Genomic DNA, 16,744 nt, shown 5'->3' on the forward strand with positions numbered 1-16,744 from the left:
AACAAAAACTATAAATATAATTATTTTTAGCGGAGTTATTTAAATAAAAAATTCTCTAAGCTTAAATTCATCATATCATATGATCTCAATGAATGAAAACGTGCTAGTGCAGAGAAGAAAAAATGGTAAATAGAAGTAAATAAATATGAAAAGACAAAAATTAAACGAGGAAGAGAAGAGAGAGCAGAAAGAAAAGAAACAACCAAAAATGTGTAAATCTTGTAAATTATTTTTGTTTCGTGCTTTTAGTACATAAAAAAGGTTATATAAGATCTATAACCTGAAGCTAATTTGGACTATAATCAAGGTTTTAAGGTCAATTATAAAAAGTAAGTTAATACAAAAAAAAAACAAACTAATATGTAGGATTCTCTTTGCAATAATTCAGCAAATCTACTCCAACTTCTGAAACTAATAAAAAATAATTCCAAATCTATAAAATTATATATTTAAATTGAATTCTTTAAAGCGTAGAATTCAATGTAACTAGAATCAAACCAAAATAATATCTATAAATAAATTTATGACCTAAACAATAAAAAGTTCAAATAAGCTAAAAATATAAAATTAAAACAAATTTTTACTACAAAGTGGAAATGAGGTAGAAATAAAGCATTTGGTAGTGCAATGACGGTACAATAAAATTATAAGTGTATAAAATTATAAAAGTGTATATATTATCAGTATATTAATTATTATTAAGTGATCAACATCCTTCTTTAAATTGAATAGACTAAGATTTTCATATAGTTTATTTTTTAATTGTTTCTAATTTTAAGTGAAAATTAATTTTTTTTTTAAATTTTGGATTAATTTTCATATTTACAAATATGTATATTTAGTTTTTTAAACTAAATTTTGTTAAATTTATTTGATGTTTTAAACACATTTTTTAACTAACATTGAAGTAGAAATGTGTCAAACGGTATAACTCAAATTGTATATTTAAAAAGTCAAATAAATTTAACAAAATTTGTTAAAAGGACTACATTCACACATTTTTAAAGTTTGAAACTAAATTAAGTCAAAGTTTCGGAAAACAACTAATTTCAATTTCCACTTAAAGTTAAGGCTTAAATACTATTTTCGTCCTCATTTTCGTAGTGTTTGTTGCGGATGGTCCTCATTTTTATCAAATGTTTAAAATGGTCATCATTTTTGCAATTCGTGTTTAATTTAGTTCTTTTGTGTGACGCCGTTTAAATCAGTAACAGAGCGTTGTACATGTGACATTGTTTGTATTACGTTAAATTGTTGTTTATTAGGTGTACAGTATAGTTGGATTAATAACGTTAAAATTCAAATTTGAGGCAAACACTGTAATTAGGGATTCACGCTACAATTAATCGCACCTTGTAATTGGGATAACCCCAAATTTTTTTACCAATATTCTTTGGAGTTCTTGCCATCCTCAAAGTTGCCATCTCTCCACAGTTACAAATCATGGTTAATCCATTTCTCGTTGAACCACTAACATTGCAGGAAGTGCCACAATATTGTTGCCCCCAACGATTACAACCAGAGGTAAAAGAAGAAGATTGAGACCGTTACATACCTAGATAATAGGATTGTAGGAAGGCACCAACACGAATTGGGAATGGAGGAAGGAATACTGTCAAAATTTCTTCTTCCCAACAATTCATTTTCAAAACCCTAGCTCACATATTTATCCCTAACTATATAATTACTACAACTGTACTGTACACGTAAAAAACCACAATTCAACGTAATACAAACAATGTCATCTGTACAGTGCTTTGTTAGTGATTTAAATTGTGTCACACAAAAGGACTAAATTAAACACGAATTACGAAAATGAAGACCATTTTAAACATTTGATAAAAATGAGGACCATCCTCAACAAACACTACGAAAGTGAGAACGAAAAAGGTATTTAAGCCTAAAATTAAAGAACCAAAAATATATTTATCTTTTTTTTCTCTCTTAGATTTGCAAGAAAAAACAATCACCAATCACGGAGAAAAAATGTGACATATACTTAAATAGATAAAGTCTATAAACATGCCAACATATAATTAATAACAAACAATCTCGTAGTCAAAACAAGTGGTTGTTTTCTACATAATTTCAATAACACAACCTTCAAAAAAAAAAATAGTGTGGTTAACACAACCTTCTCCTATAAACATTATTGTTTTTTTGTTCCACTTTTCCTCATTCCCCTGTTTTTTCATTGTTCAAAATTTTTCGCTATTTTGTTCCTTCTGCTGTCTAGCTTCTTCCATTTTTTGACTCTGCCCATTGCTCTACTCCTCTCATAGTTTCATTTCTACAAGTATTACTCTTTTACTAAGTGTGTGATCATTGTAGGAGAAGCACAAAGGAACCATTACCACCTATTTTTGTTCAATTCATGGTTAAAAAGAAACTAAATTTAAAAGTTTGACATGTTCAACCTGATCTGATTCATAGTAAAATCCAAACACAAATTTAACACAATTCAGGACACGATACACATTAAGATCAGGATTCAAATAATTTTAAGAAGATTCTAATGATACAAGAGCAATTTGAATGTGAAAACGAGTGTTTTAACAATTTATGGTGTGGGCAAAGAATTGGATCACATTGTACAATTTAGATTGTGTATCGCATATAAAAATGTCAAATAAATCCCTTTCTTGTAGTTATCGTTCAAACTCCTTCCCTGTTTTGAAAGAAATTATTGTATTAAGTGGATATAGATACGAATATAAATAATATTCAATTTTTTCAATTGAATATAGATGATGATAGATTTGTACTATCCACTATGTCCTCGTCTTTATCCTCACCCTAATACTCATATTTTCCCTGTCCCAATTTAATTACTAAAATACTCATAATTTATTAGATAATATAACACACACACATCGTAGTCTTTAATTTTATACCCTTTCTTTCCTTTTAGCTACACATTTTTTCTTCTTTTTTAATTGTTTGGCTTATCATAATTTCAATTCAAATATTCAAGATACTTTCAATCTTATACCTTGGTGCACTTATGGTTAAATGATATATATAAACTAAGTATTTTTTATGTCTCAAATTTGAATATTTTTACTTCTTTTTTAATATTTTTTATTGTTTTTTTTTCTCATTAAAATGTTTAACTTTTAATTAAGTGCTCAATAGCTAAAATGGTTTATTTACTATTTTATTTATTGTTTATCTTTTTTCACATGAGAATGTTTAACATTTAAGTAAGTGTTCAATAGCTTAAATCGTTTATTTATTAGATAATATAAAAATTTTATTTTTTATTCTCTCACTTATACTTAATTTGTTTCATTTGATTTTTTTTTAAAGCAATTTTCATTATCTCTCGACACTTTGACTGGTTTGATATCTGAAAAGTTTTCTTAAATCTTTAAGGTATTTTTTATCTTATAATAATTTTAATTATACATTTGTTATCCTTTATACAATCTCAGGTATGGAATGATAAGTGCAAAAAATGAGTAATTTTCATATGAAATGAGGGCATTTATGTTCTTAATTTGTGTTTATATCATGATTGATTCTTCCTAAATCTAGAAAAGAATGAGCTTCCAAGTTTTTGTTGAAAAGAAGTCACTTGATCTCTGTTTTGTGTAAATTTCAGGTACAATAGAGTAGAGAGAGGAAAGAACTTAAGAGGAACAAAGGAGAAAGCAAGAAACAGAGAAAATAGGGAAGAAATGCTGTCAAGGTCGCTCAAACCAAAACATGCTCGCCCAAGCTAAAGCCATTGCCACCATTCTCGCCTAAGCGACGCAGGACCTCGCTTAAGCGAGCGTTCGTGCAGTGGAGACCATATTTTGCCGCCAATCTCGCCCAAGCGAGATCTGATGCTGTCAATCTCGCCTAAGCGAGATCCTTTCTTCAGCTCGAAGTACTCTTGCTCGCTTAAGCGAGATCTTGGCTTCAACACGTCTCGCCCAAGCGAGAGGCTTTCTTTACCATGAAGAATGTTGTCTCGCTCAAGCGAGACTCAGGTAGCTTGAGCGAGACCTTCGTGGAGTATAAATACTCCGTGAATCAGAAAGTGAAGAGCAACTTGGAATGTTGGAGAAGAAACTCACACTTGAAGATCTGGAGAGCTGCAACCACGAAAGCAGAACACAGTTTCTCATTTTCTTCTTCTTCTTCTTAGCTCATAGGATTTTGTTGGCTACCATGAGTGGCTAATCTCTTTCCTTGGGATTGAATGTAATCTACTCAAACTTGGATGTAATCTGGTGATATTTATATATATCATTTCTGTTTTACTCAATATTGGTATTATTGTTCTGCTCTTAATGCTTACTTCTATCTGATCAATAGAAGGTATTTTTGAATGATACTTGATATACTATGATGCTAGGAATAGATCTCAATATATCAATTGCTTTTAACAGTTGACTGTAATGCTGGATAGTTTGTTGAATATGTGAGGAATGACTAGTCTTATGAATTTTATACGCGAGGGATCGGTATAAATGATTTTTGAGTGTGCATCAATATTGATATTTTCAGATGTTATGTATTATATTCATCCAGATTACAGACAAGGGAGATAGGTGAAATTCAATCCCAGTTTTTCTTATTGATCTTTTATCTAATTTTCTTTTACTATATTTTGTTTATGCAATTTAATTTAACTATCCATGATCTATCAAATTAAAATTTCTGTATATATATGCTGATTGAGATAATTATTTATTTCAACTGACTCCGTTCCTCGTGGGTTCGACACTCTACTTTAAATCATTATACTACAGTTGACTTTTGGTACGCTTGCCAAGAGACCAACAAGTATTTTTGGCACCGTTGCCGGGGAACGGTGTTTTTTTGAAATTTTTAGTTATCTCATCCAGTTTTGTGTATATTTTTCTTTATTAGATAGCTTATTAAATTTCTCCTTTGTACTAATCCTTGCTTGAGCTGTTTTGATTTATGCTCTTAAGAGGTCAGATTCTTGAAGATCAATTAGCATTTGACCCGGAGATAGAAAAGACAGCTAGAAGGAATAGAGGTAGAAACAAAAAGAAGCAAGGAAAGACAAGGGAAGAATCTTCCAGTACTTCCATCACACCTCAATCAGAAAACATGGAGAATCAAAGACCAACTCCAACCAGAAAGACACTTGGATACTATGCTATGCAACAAGGGCCAAGATATTTTTCTAGCATAGCAATACCACCCACCACCAAAACTTTGGAGATGAAGCCAGCTTTCCTCAACTTAATCAGTTCTCATCAATTCACTGGAATGGATAATGAAGATCCATATACTCATCTTTCTACATTCTATGAATTGATAGGAACCATAGGCTTTCAAGAAGGAGATTTTGAGCATGTATACATGCGTTTATTACCTTTTTCTTTGGCAGGTAAAGCAAAGGAATGACTTAAGTCACATCCAAACCAGAGTTTGAATAGTTGGAAGGATGTTGAGGAGAAATTCTTGAACAGATTCTTTCCACCATCTCGCTACATCAAAGCCAAAGTTGATATTTCGACGTTTAGACAAGGACCAGATGAGCCATTCTGTGAAGCTTGGGAGTGGCTCAATTCTTTATTGTGGAAATGCCCAAATCACAGATTTGAAGATATTGCCCAGCTGAACATATTCTGTAACGGTCTGAGGCCTGATACCAAGATGATATTAGATGCAGCAGCAGGTGGAACAATGATGAGTGTAGATGCGGAGCAAGCAACAAGAATCATTGAGGCATTAGCATCCACAGATCATCAAGCTCAGCATAATAGGCAAACTGTTTAGAGGAAATGAGTGCTTGATCTTAGTACTAAAGATGCAATCTTAGCTCAAAATAAAATTTTGACTCAATAGATTGAAGCATTGACGAAGCAGATGTCTAAATTACCCAAGCAGTTGCAAGTTGTGCAATCATCTCCCAGTCAATAACCCATGAGATGTGACTTCTGTGGAGGCGATCATTCAAATGGTCATTGTTCATATCAGAGTAGCTCACAAGGAGAAGTTCAATATGTGAGTAACCAAGGAAGACCAGGAAATTTCTCCAACAATAATAACTTTTCACAGGGGTGGAGAAATAATCAAAATCAGAATTTTGGATGGAAGCAAGATGTTGGTCCTTCAAACAGACAACCTCCTTACCAACAACAACAATAGTATCCTTATGTGCATGACAGAACAACTAAACTGGAGGATACTCTAGAAAAGTTTATGCAAGCTTCTTTGACCAATCAGAAAAATACAGAAGCTTCAATCAGAAATCTTGAAACACAGGTTGGATAGTTGGCGAAATAATTATCAAATCAGCAGGCAGGTCAATTTTCAGCCAACACACAAACTAATCCCAAGGAGCATTGTAAATCAATTACCACCATAAGTGGTAAAGTTGTGGGAAGAGGGATTGGAGACAACCTGGGTGTAGAGGAGGAGGTGTTGGAGAAAAAAGAGAGAGAGAATGAAAAAAATGAGTGTGAGGGAGAGGAAGAACAAAATAAAAGAGAGTTTGTAAATAAAAGAGAAGAAAAAGAAGAAAAAAAATACAAGTGAGGATAAAAAGAGGGAGAAGGGTGAGAAACAGGTACCTCAGTTGAAGAGTCTACCATACCCTCAAAATCCCTCCAAAAAAGACAAGGAAAGGCAGTTTGCAAGATTCATGGACATTTTCAAGCGATTGCAGATTAATATTCCTTTTGTGGAGGCTATGGAGCAGATGTCGACATATGCAAAATTCATGAAAGAGCTCCTAACAAAAAAGAGAAGATTTTCTGAAGAGACAATGGAGCTTGAAGCAGGGTGCAGTGCTATAATTCAGAAATCATTACCTCAGAAATCCAAAGACCCTGGGAGCTTCACAATTCCAGTTACAATCGGAACATTACCAGTGGGAAAAGCATTGCTTGATCTGGGTGCCAGTATAAATTTGATGCCTTTGTCTATGCTACAAAGAATAGGAGATCTGGAAGTAAGGCCCACTATCGCAACCGGAATCGCAATGGGAAGGCGAACCGAAAAAGAAAACGGGTTTAAAAAAGATTTGGGAGTCGCCACCATAGTTATTCTGGAAAACTATGGAAAACCATAAAAATAAAACAAGTCTGCGAAAAACTAGATTTTGGATCCAGGAGTCGGTTACGCGTAGGGAAGGTGTTAGCACCCTACCGCGCCCGCCCGAGGGCGGTACCTTTAATTAAAAATGCAAAGTTGATGTGATTTTCAAAATATTAATTTTCCCCCAAAATAATAAGACAAAAATGCTAAAAGAAACAATATATTTTTTTTAATTTTTTGGGCCCGACAAGGATTGACCTTGGTCCTACGTATTCTCATTTAAAGTGAGAAATCAGGGTTATGTAGTTCTTGAAAAGATATTTGAAAAACAAATGAGAAAAAGATTTGATTTTTTTTAGAGGTGAACCTGACAAGGACTGGCCTTGCTCCTACGTATCTCACGGTGGAGAATCAAGGATCACGCAGTTCTATTCAAGGACTCTTTGTTTGAAAATGGTGATGTTTTTTTTTATATTTTGAAAATTTTATATTTTTTGTATTTTTTTGAATTACTTGAAAATACGTGTCACACGACGCGGGCGGTCGGATAAACATTAAAAGGGAAAGAAAACTATTTTTGGTATTTTTAAAAATGAGTGTCACACGGTGCGAGCAACTGAACAGACACAATAAAGTGAAAGAGAACATTTTTCATTTTTTAGATTTTTTCTATTTTTTTTTTTGTAATTCTTAATAATTTTCGAACATTTGGTTTTTTAGGAATAAAAAAATAAAATAAAAAAAAAACGAAAATAAATAAATAATAAAACAAAAATAAAACAAAATATAAATAAATAAATAAATAAATAAAAAGAAACAATTTAATTAAGAAGGATGAAAGTGGAAAGCAAAAATATGAGGGTACATGAGTAGTTAGTGGGGGTGCACAAAATAGATACAACAACGGGCCCAAAGACAATAAACAAAGACGAAGGAGGTGCAGGATTATCACATGTGGGAGTGCACAAAGTAAAAAAAAAGGAAAAGTATGATGAGGTGTGTTTAGTAGAGATGGGAGTGCAACAAGTAGAATATAAAACAAGCCCAAAAGTGACAATAAAAATGCAGAGAGAGAGAGTGAGGTCAGCAAACATGATGGTGCAGGAAGTAAACAAAACTCAACAAAAAAAAGCGCACAATGACATAGGAGTGTGGGTTAGTAAAAATAGTGATGCCATCAGCAAGGAGGTGTATGTATAATAAAACAAGGGCTGAAAAAGTAACAACAGGGGTGTGAGAACATTAAAACAGTGGTGTAGAAAGTTAATAGAGTGTCCAACCCAAAATAACACTTAAACACAAAAAGCAAAACCCTAAAGAGAGTTTTTTCTCCTTCACACCACTCTCACTCACGGCCAGAGAGCCTCACCCACTCACAGCACCGACACCCACGTGCGCTACACCGTTCCGGCGGGCCAGGGACGCCGGCGACGACGCCGACCATCACTCATCGGCGACACATCTCTTTCTCCCTCTCCAACACGCACAAGACCCTTCCTTCTCGTCATCGCCCCCCATCTCTGCTTCAACACACCGTCGCGCAGCTGGCTTGCCGGTGACGCCAACCGGTGCCGGAGACGTTGACCTCCTTCGCGAGACGCAACGACTCCGTTCTCGCGCTCCACAGAACTAATCGGCTACTGCGACTTTCGCGGCTCTGACGATCAACCAACATCACTGCTACCAACTCCGTTCCACACCGGAGCCATCGCTGAACCGGCCACCGTGATTGGGACACGCGAGCACCATGGTAACCCAACCCCCTGGCCTTCGCGACCCTAATCGCCTCCGCTACGCCCCAAGCCTCTCGTTCTTCTTCTTGCGCGAGTCACCAAGGTTTGGAATCCGCATCACAGAGCCCCACTACAGTGCTCCCAACCGTGACGGAGCTGCCCTCATTCAGCCCATTCAAAGTCCGACTCTTTCTTCTCTGTTTCTCTGTTCTGGAATTTGGATTTTTTGGGTCTTAAGACGCAAGGGTTTGGTGTGTTGTGAAAACGTTGGAGCGATGGCTAAGGATAATGAATCTATTTTTTATTTTGGTTTTTTATGCAGGTGAATGCGAAAATGATGATGGAGGAATCTTGTGTTTGTGTTAAGTGCGATGGGAAGAAGGTGGTGATAAGTTTTCTGGTGAATTAATGATCCAAACTGTTTTAGGATGAACGAGTAAAAATGGTGAGAATCTGTTTGGTTATGTGGTGATGAATGATGGTGAAACAGAGAGGATGAAGGGGTAGTGGATGAAACTAGTTTGGAGATTATGCGTGCACAGTTGAGGGAGAATGGAGTGGTGAGAGCGTGAAGGTGGTGGATGAATGATGGTGAAAGGTGGTGACAAACCTTGTTAAAGGCTAGAGGTATGATGAGGGTGTGAGGATGACGAGGGTGATAATGGAGGATTCTTCAACAGTAATGTAGTAATGCCCACAACAGATTCAATGATTCAAATAAATGACACGCAAAATGCAATATACACAACTACATTTTATTCATTCTCAAGCACAACACAACATCATCAGTTTCATCTCAAACATTCAAGTATTCATATGGAAAACTTACCTCTTGCAGTCCCTATTGTCAAACGAAAGTTCCTTGATCAAATGGCTCTCTTCTGTTGTTTTTACTCTCTGTAATGCAATCTATTTTTTTTTCAGCATATGAATCTCCCCTTTTTGTTATGTAACTATCTCCTTTATTCTGTTCACTTTTCTCTACATCTCCAATCTCGAAATTTGGGATAAGGCTGAGAGCAGATGTTGCTTCCTGCTCCTTCAGTCCTCATGACCATGTTACAGGTCATTCCCAATACCAAACCATGATAGCATAGCAGGCATGGGTCTGATAACACAGAGACCTTACGTTACCTCTCTCTTTCCCTTTTTCCTTTTCTTTTTTTTGTTGTTTTCTTTTTGTTTCATTTTTTTTACATTTTTTTTATATACATATTTTTTTGAAAAAGGAATAAAACAAAATAAAATAAATAAAAATAAAAAATAAACAAAATATGATTAAAATCAAAATTAAAAAAATTAAATTTAAAAACAAAAATAAAAATAAAATAATAATAAGAATAAAACAAAATAAAAATAAAAATAAAAGCAAAATAAGATGAAATGACAAATCAAAATAAAAGTAAAATAAGATAAGAAGAAAAAGAAAAAAAAAAGGTATTATCCGAACAAAATTGGGTGTTGACACCTACACGGATGACATTACAACTAGCTGACAGATCCATGAAGTATCCCTATGGTGTGGCAGAGGATGTCTTAGTTAAGGTTGACAAATTTATGTTCCCAGTTGATTTTGTGGTGATGGATATTGAGGAAGACACTGAAGTTCCTCTAATACTGGGAAGACCTTTCATGAAGACAGCCAAGGTCATTATTGACATTGATGATGGCAAATTGAAAGTCAGGGTGCAAGATGATGAAGTCAACTTTAATGTATTTGAAGCAATGCAGCACCTAAAGGACAATCAACAATGCTTCAGGATGGATGTGATAGATGAAATTTTTTTGTCATCCAGAAAGCAATTGACAAAGGCAAGCCCATTGGAAAAAGCTTTGATTGGTGCTTGTGATGATCTGGAGGATGATGAAGAAAAGAAAGTTGATGAATACTTGACACATCTGAATTCAGCAAAAGAAATTGCATCAAATGATATACAACTTGAGAAATTGCAACAAGAAAATAGAACTGAAAGTCAGAAGCTGGAGCTAAAGGTATTACCTCCTCATTTAAAATATTTTTTTCTTGCAGATAGAGGTAACAAACCAGTGGTGATCAGTAGTGCTTTAACGGCTTTTGAAGAGGAAAAGTTGATTTCAGTTCTTAAGGCCAATAAAGGTGCAATAGGTTGGACTTTATCTGATCTCAAAGGAATTAGTCCATCCTACTGTATGCACAAAATTCACATGGAGCAAGATTACAAGCCTGTAGCACAACCTCAGTGGCGATTGAATCCAACCATGAAAGAGGTGGTCAAGAAAGAAGTAATGAAATTGCTTGATGCAGGTATGATCTATCCAATCTCTAACAGTGCCTGGGTCAGCCCGGTCCAGGTAGTTCCAAAAAAGGGAGGTATGATTGTTATTTGTAATGATAAAAATGAATTAATTCCTACTAGAATAGTCACAGGTTGGAGAATGTGTATAGATTATAGAAAATTAAATCAGGCCACTAGGAAAGGAAAATGATCTTTCTGGATGGATATTCTGGTTATAATCAAATTGCAGTAGATCCAGAAGACCAAGAAAAAATTGCTTTTACTTGTCCCTTTGGTGTGTTTTCTTACAGGAAAATGCCGTTTGGATTGTGTAATGCACCAGCAACTTTTCAATGATGTATGCTTGCAATTTTCTCTGACTTGGTGGAAAAATGCATAGAAGTCTTTATGGATGACTTCTCTGTATTTGAGGCTTCATTTGATCAATGCCTGGAAAACTTAAACATCTTACTGAAGCAGTGTGTTGATACCAATCTGGTTTTGAATTGGGAAAAGTGTCATTTTATGGTTACTAAAGGTGTGGTGTTGGGCCACAAAATCTCTGCTAAAGGTATTGAAGTTGACAAAGCTAAAGTGGAGATCATTGAAAAGCTACCACCACCCAAAAATGTGAAGGGTATCAGGAGTTTTCTAGGCCATGCTGGGTTCTACGATTCATCAAAGATTTCTCCAGAATTTCCAAACCACTCAGCAATCTGCTCAACAAGGATACACCTTTTAATTTTGATATTGAATGTTTGCATGCATTTGAATTGTTAAAACAGAAATTGGTTTTAGCTCCTGTGATAATTGCTCCTGATTGGAATTTAGGCTTTGAGTTAATGTGTGATGCAAGTGACTATGTCATAGGAGCAGTTTTAGGACAGAGAAAATCCAAATTTTTCCATGCTATACACTATGCTAGCAAAGTCCTTAATGAAGCTCAAATTAATTATGCAACAATTGAAAAGGAATTGCTAGCTATAGTTTATGCATTGGAAAAATTTAGAGCATATTTGATTGGTTCATCTGTCACTGTATATATTGATCATGCTGCAATTAAATATTTGTTAACCAAATCTGATTCAAAACCAAGACTAATTAGATGGATCTTATTGTTGCAGGAATTTGATTTGGTGATCAAGGACAAAAAGGGAAGTGAAAACTTTGTAGCTGATCATTTGTCTAGACTGGTGAATACTGAGGTGACCAACACTCAATCAGAGGTGTAGGAAGAGTTTCCTGATGAAAAATTGATGATGGTGCAAGAAAGGCCATGGTTTGCTAATATGGCCAATTTCAAAGCTGCAGGGGTCATACCTGAAGATTTTAATTGGCACCAGAAGAAGAAATTCCTGAGAGATGCACACCAATATGTGTGGGATGATCCTCATTCGTCAAAATTAGAGTTGAAAAACTATTGAGAAGGTATGTATCCAATGAAGAGGCAAAGAGCATTATGTGGCATTGTCATAGTTCCCCATATGGAGGGCATTTTAATGAAGAGATGACAGCTGCAAAAGTCCTCCAATCTAGATTTTATTGGCCCACCTTATTCAAAGGCGCACACAAATATGTGCAACACTGCAATAGCTGTCATAGAATAGGGGGAATCTCAAAAAGACATGAAATGCCACTGAATATCATTTTAGAGGTTGAGGTCTTTGATTGTTGGGGAATCGACTTTGTGGGACCACTGCCATCTTCTTTCTCAAATGAATACATTTTGGTGGCAGTTGATTATGTGACAAAGTGGGTGGAAGCAGTAGCAGCTCCTAAGGCCGATGCCAAAACCGTAATCAAATTTCTCAAGCGGAACATCTTTTGCAAGTTTGGTACTCCAAAAGTGTTGATTAGTGATGGTGGTTCACACTTTTGCAATGCTCAACTTCAGAAATGTGTGGAACATTATGGAGTGCGGCATAAAATTGCATCACCTTATCATCCACAGACCAATGGACAAGCGGAGGTGTCAAACAGGGAAATCAAGCGTATTCTAGAAAAGATAGTGGCATCTTCAAGAAAAGATTGGTCAATGAAGTTAGATGACGCACTCTGGGCCTACAGAACTGCTTATAAGTCTCCCACAAGTTTATCCCCATTCCAGCTGGTATATGGTAAGTCATGTCACTTACCGGTTGAACTAGAACACAAGGCATTCTAGGCCTTGAAATTTTTGAATTTTGATCCAAAGGCAGCAACATAAAAGAAAAAACTATAGCTGCAAGAATTGGAGGAAATGAGACTCAGCGTTTATGAGTCCTCTAAGCTCTACAAGGAAAAGATGAAAGCTTATCATGACAAGAAAATTCTCAAAAGAGAATTTTATCCTGGTCAATCAATGCTATTGTTCAACTCCAGGTTGAGATTATTCCCTGGAAAGCTAAAATCAAAGTGGTCAGGACCATTTCTTGTCAAAAATGTGAAACCTTATGGAGCGATTGAGTTAGAGGATCCTGAATCACAAAGAAGCTGGGTTGTAAATGGGCAAAGGTTGAAGCCCTATCTTAGTGGTGAGATTGATAGGCTCGCCACAATCATTCAACTGGACGAACCTTAAATGAAACAGGCGTCAGGCTTGTGACGTTAAACAAGCGCTTCCTGGGAGGCAACCCAGTGTTTTAATTATGTTTTTGCACTTCAAGTTCATCTATGTGATTAAATGTGTTTGTGTATGTAATTATGTGTTTGTGTTTATAGTTCTATGTTTGTGTGTAAAAAAGTAAGTTTTTAGCATCCAATCATCTCAATAAGGCAAACCATGCACTTTTGGTGTTTTCAAACAAAACTGGTATTTTAAGCATGGGAAGGAGTTTTGGTGCCAGAATTGAGATCATCAAATGCTAAAAATTGCCTTGTTTTAGCCAAATTGTGAAATTTGAGTTTGATAGCTTGATTTTTAGTTTAATGATATGAAACCTTTTGGAATGGTAGAGAATTGATTGAAGTATGGTTTGGTGTGTGTTTCTGAGTTATTTGAACTAAAAGGATCATGAATTGAGTGAGGTGCAACAAAGACAACATCTAGACTTCCCGCTACTGAACCTAACAAAGGGAAGAGGAGAAGATGTGCAAGTAGCCCTTCTCCTGAAAGGCCAAACAACAACCTGTTTAGAGACCCCGAAAGAGAAGAAAGATATGAAAAGATAAAGCACTGGGTCTTTATCAAAGAAAGAAAGGTGGTCCTACTCCCGGCCATTCTTGAATGGCCTTATCAAGAGGAATTGGATGAAGTTGGCTGACCCACTTCCCAAATTTGATCCAGAGATTGTCAGAGAGTTCTATGCGAATGCCTATTCTAAGGATAATGCTGGTGAAAAGAGGTCTAAAGTTAGGGGGAGGTCGGTAAATTATGATCGAGCAGCCATCAGTGAATTCCTTGGTAATCCACTACCTCTAGAACCAGGGCAACGCTGTGATTTCACAAGAAAAATGAGGAGTCATGAACCTTATGATGAAAATAAAGTGGCACTCCTTATATGCGCTGCCAACCGATCTTATCAAGTTGGACCCACTGGAAATCCTCTCAAAATTCTAAGAGGGGATATGAAGACCTTAGCCCAAGTCTGGACCACATTCTTACTTGCAAACATAGTGCCCATTGGCCACGTGTCAGACTTGAACGTCCCTAGATGTCATCTCCTTTATTGCATAATGAGGGAGGATCTTACTGTTGACATAGCCACCATTATCTCTGAAGAAATCCATAAATTTGTGAGGTATGAAGTCAACACTAGAAATGACAAGGCAAAAGGTGCTTTGGGTTTTTCGGCTTTAATCACAGCTCTTTGCCAAGATCAAAGGGTGGAGGTGGAGTTAACTGAAAAGATACGACCTTCAATTACCAAGAGATTCATTGAACATTTTTGTACCCACCCAGAGGACTTGAGCAACAAGAAGAGCCCCAACTGGACCAACAAGCTGAAGACCAACCAGCAATGGAAGAACAACAAACAGGACCCACACAGCAACCTCAGCTCAACATGAATAATGAATTGCTTGAGCAGATGAGATATCTGAGATTGCAGATGGAGCACACCCACCAGCAAAATGCTTCCATTCATAGAGGACAACTCCACCTTCAGGAGTACCTCTATCAGAATGTCCGCGGACCATACCCAGGCATGACTCCATCAGACTTCTTGACTTATCTACAGTGGCCTAGAGACAGTCCTATTTTCCCGGGGGTAAGTGGACCTACTGCAGGTGAGGGACCATCAGGAGCTGCGAACAGAGATGACTTTGTTGCTGACACAGATGGAGCAAACATTGAGGAGGAGATTGATTTTGGATTTTATGTGGTATAAACTTCACTTGGTTGGATTTTATGCATCAAATCAATATGAAAACACTAACAATATATTTTTAATTTCTGACTCTACATTCACACCACCATGTAATAAGTCCTAATATTTTAGAGATAAGTCTAAACTTATTAATAAGAACTCTAATGTCTTATACCTTTTCTCAATAAAAGTTGGATTAAGCCATAGGTTAAAAGTGACCAATGATGAACTCTATGTCTAAATACTAAATCTTGGTTTATTCTAATTTAGGTTATAATATCGTGTACAATGATTACATACTTACACATATGCAATCAAATAATCAATAATTATCATGCAGTTAGGATTGAGAATAGAACACAAGAGTATGAAAAGAAAATAAATATATTGAATAGCAGAAATCTCAAAAGAATTAAAATACATTACTTCCAACCCCATGGATACGGAGGTAAAATAGTTATCTATGTACATCGAAAAAGAATAATGTTGAATGCGTTCAACTTCCAGAATGTTCCTTTGCCTTGAAAGATTAAAAAAAAATTGAAAAATTTGTACTTGAATTTATATTTGAAGTAACCAACTCTATTGATAATTGATTATCGTAATAACTTCTAAAAAATTTAAGATTTTCATCTATTTGCAACATATAAATGAAATACTTATATTTCCTAATTTATTAAATAAAACATCAATTATCTAATAAAAATAAAATACTTATATTTTCTAAAATTATTTAACAAACCTTTTTATTATTTAAAGAGATAATAATAAAAATATTAATAAAAGATAAAAAATAAACATAATAATAAAAAATATCATTTACTCTTAATCATATTTTAAAATAAAAAATTAAACTATACTACATGTATATTTCGACTCCATAACAGATTACAAACCACTCATATACTTTAATAATATAAATAATATACAACAGACCAGTTACTTATATGATTATTATTATTATTAACTTTCTTAACAAATGTAATTAAAATACTCTTTTCCATTAATCTTTATAAAAAGAACTATCCATGAGAGAGCATCGAGGGAGAGCACCATGAGTTAGAGACACTAGAATGAGAATAACCAATGAAAGAAATTTTTATAAATTTAATATTTTTAATATTTTATTTATTTAGGATCCATATATTAATTTCTTATGAAAAGAATGTCTTTATTTATATATAGATTTTAGATAATTACTAATTTGTTATTATACATGAAAAAAAATTCGTATATAATGTCCTTTTATATACTCGTACAAATATGTATATAAATGTAAAATTATCTACAAATTTAAATATGTAATTATTTGTAAATAATTTTAATTTTTTAGTGTACTACATATTAATTTCAACTCCATAACACGTTACAAACACTCTTATACTTTAATAATATAAATAATATACAACAGATCAGTTACTTATATAATATAATAATAATTATTATTATTATTAACTTTCTT

General features: G+C 34.7%; 1 protein-coding gene, 1 long non-coding RNA gene and 1 other non-coding gene across 3 annotated transcripts; 2 read left to right on the top strand and 1 right to left on the bottom strand.

Moving 5' to 3' along the window:
• Nucleotides 1-5,462: 5,462 nt before the first annotated feature.
• On the bottom strand, nt 5,463-5,567 carry LOC114164921. The gene has a single exon (XR_003599656.1). It is a non-coding gene; the product is annotated as a small nucleolar RNA R71 (small nucleolar RNA).
• Nucleotides 5,568-7,928: 2,361 nt separating this feature from the next.
• LOC114162410 lies at nt 7,929-9,667 on the top strand. Its single transcript, XR_003599194.1, has 2 exons — nt 7,929-8,921; nt 9,064-9,667. It is a non-coding gene; the product is annotated as an uncharacterized LOC114162410 (long non-coding RNA).
• A 550-nt stretch (nt 9,668-10,217) lies between these two features.
• LOC114162881 lies at nt 10,218-12,228 on the top strand. The gene is made up of 3 exons (XM_028046871.1): nt 10,218-11,025; nt 11,397-11,707; nt 11,782-12,228. The coding sequence occupies exons 1-3, from the start codon at nt 10,218-10,220 to the stop codon at nt 12,226-12,228; spliced, it is 1,566 nt and encodes a 521-aa protein (XP_027902672.1).
• Nucleotides 12,229-16,744: the final 4,516 nt, after the last annotated feature.

This window comes from Vigna unguiculata, chromosome 9 (genome assembly GCF_004118075.2).
Source record: "Vigna unguiculata cultivar IT97K-499-35 chromosome 9, ASM411807v1, whole genome shotgun sequence".
Lineage (NCBI taxonomy): Eukaryota > Viridiplantae > Streptophyta > Magnoliopsida > Fabales > Fabaceae > Vigna > Vigna unguiculata.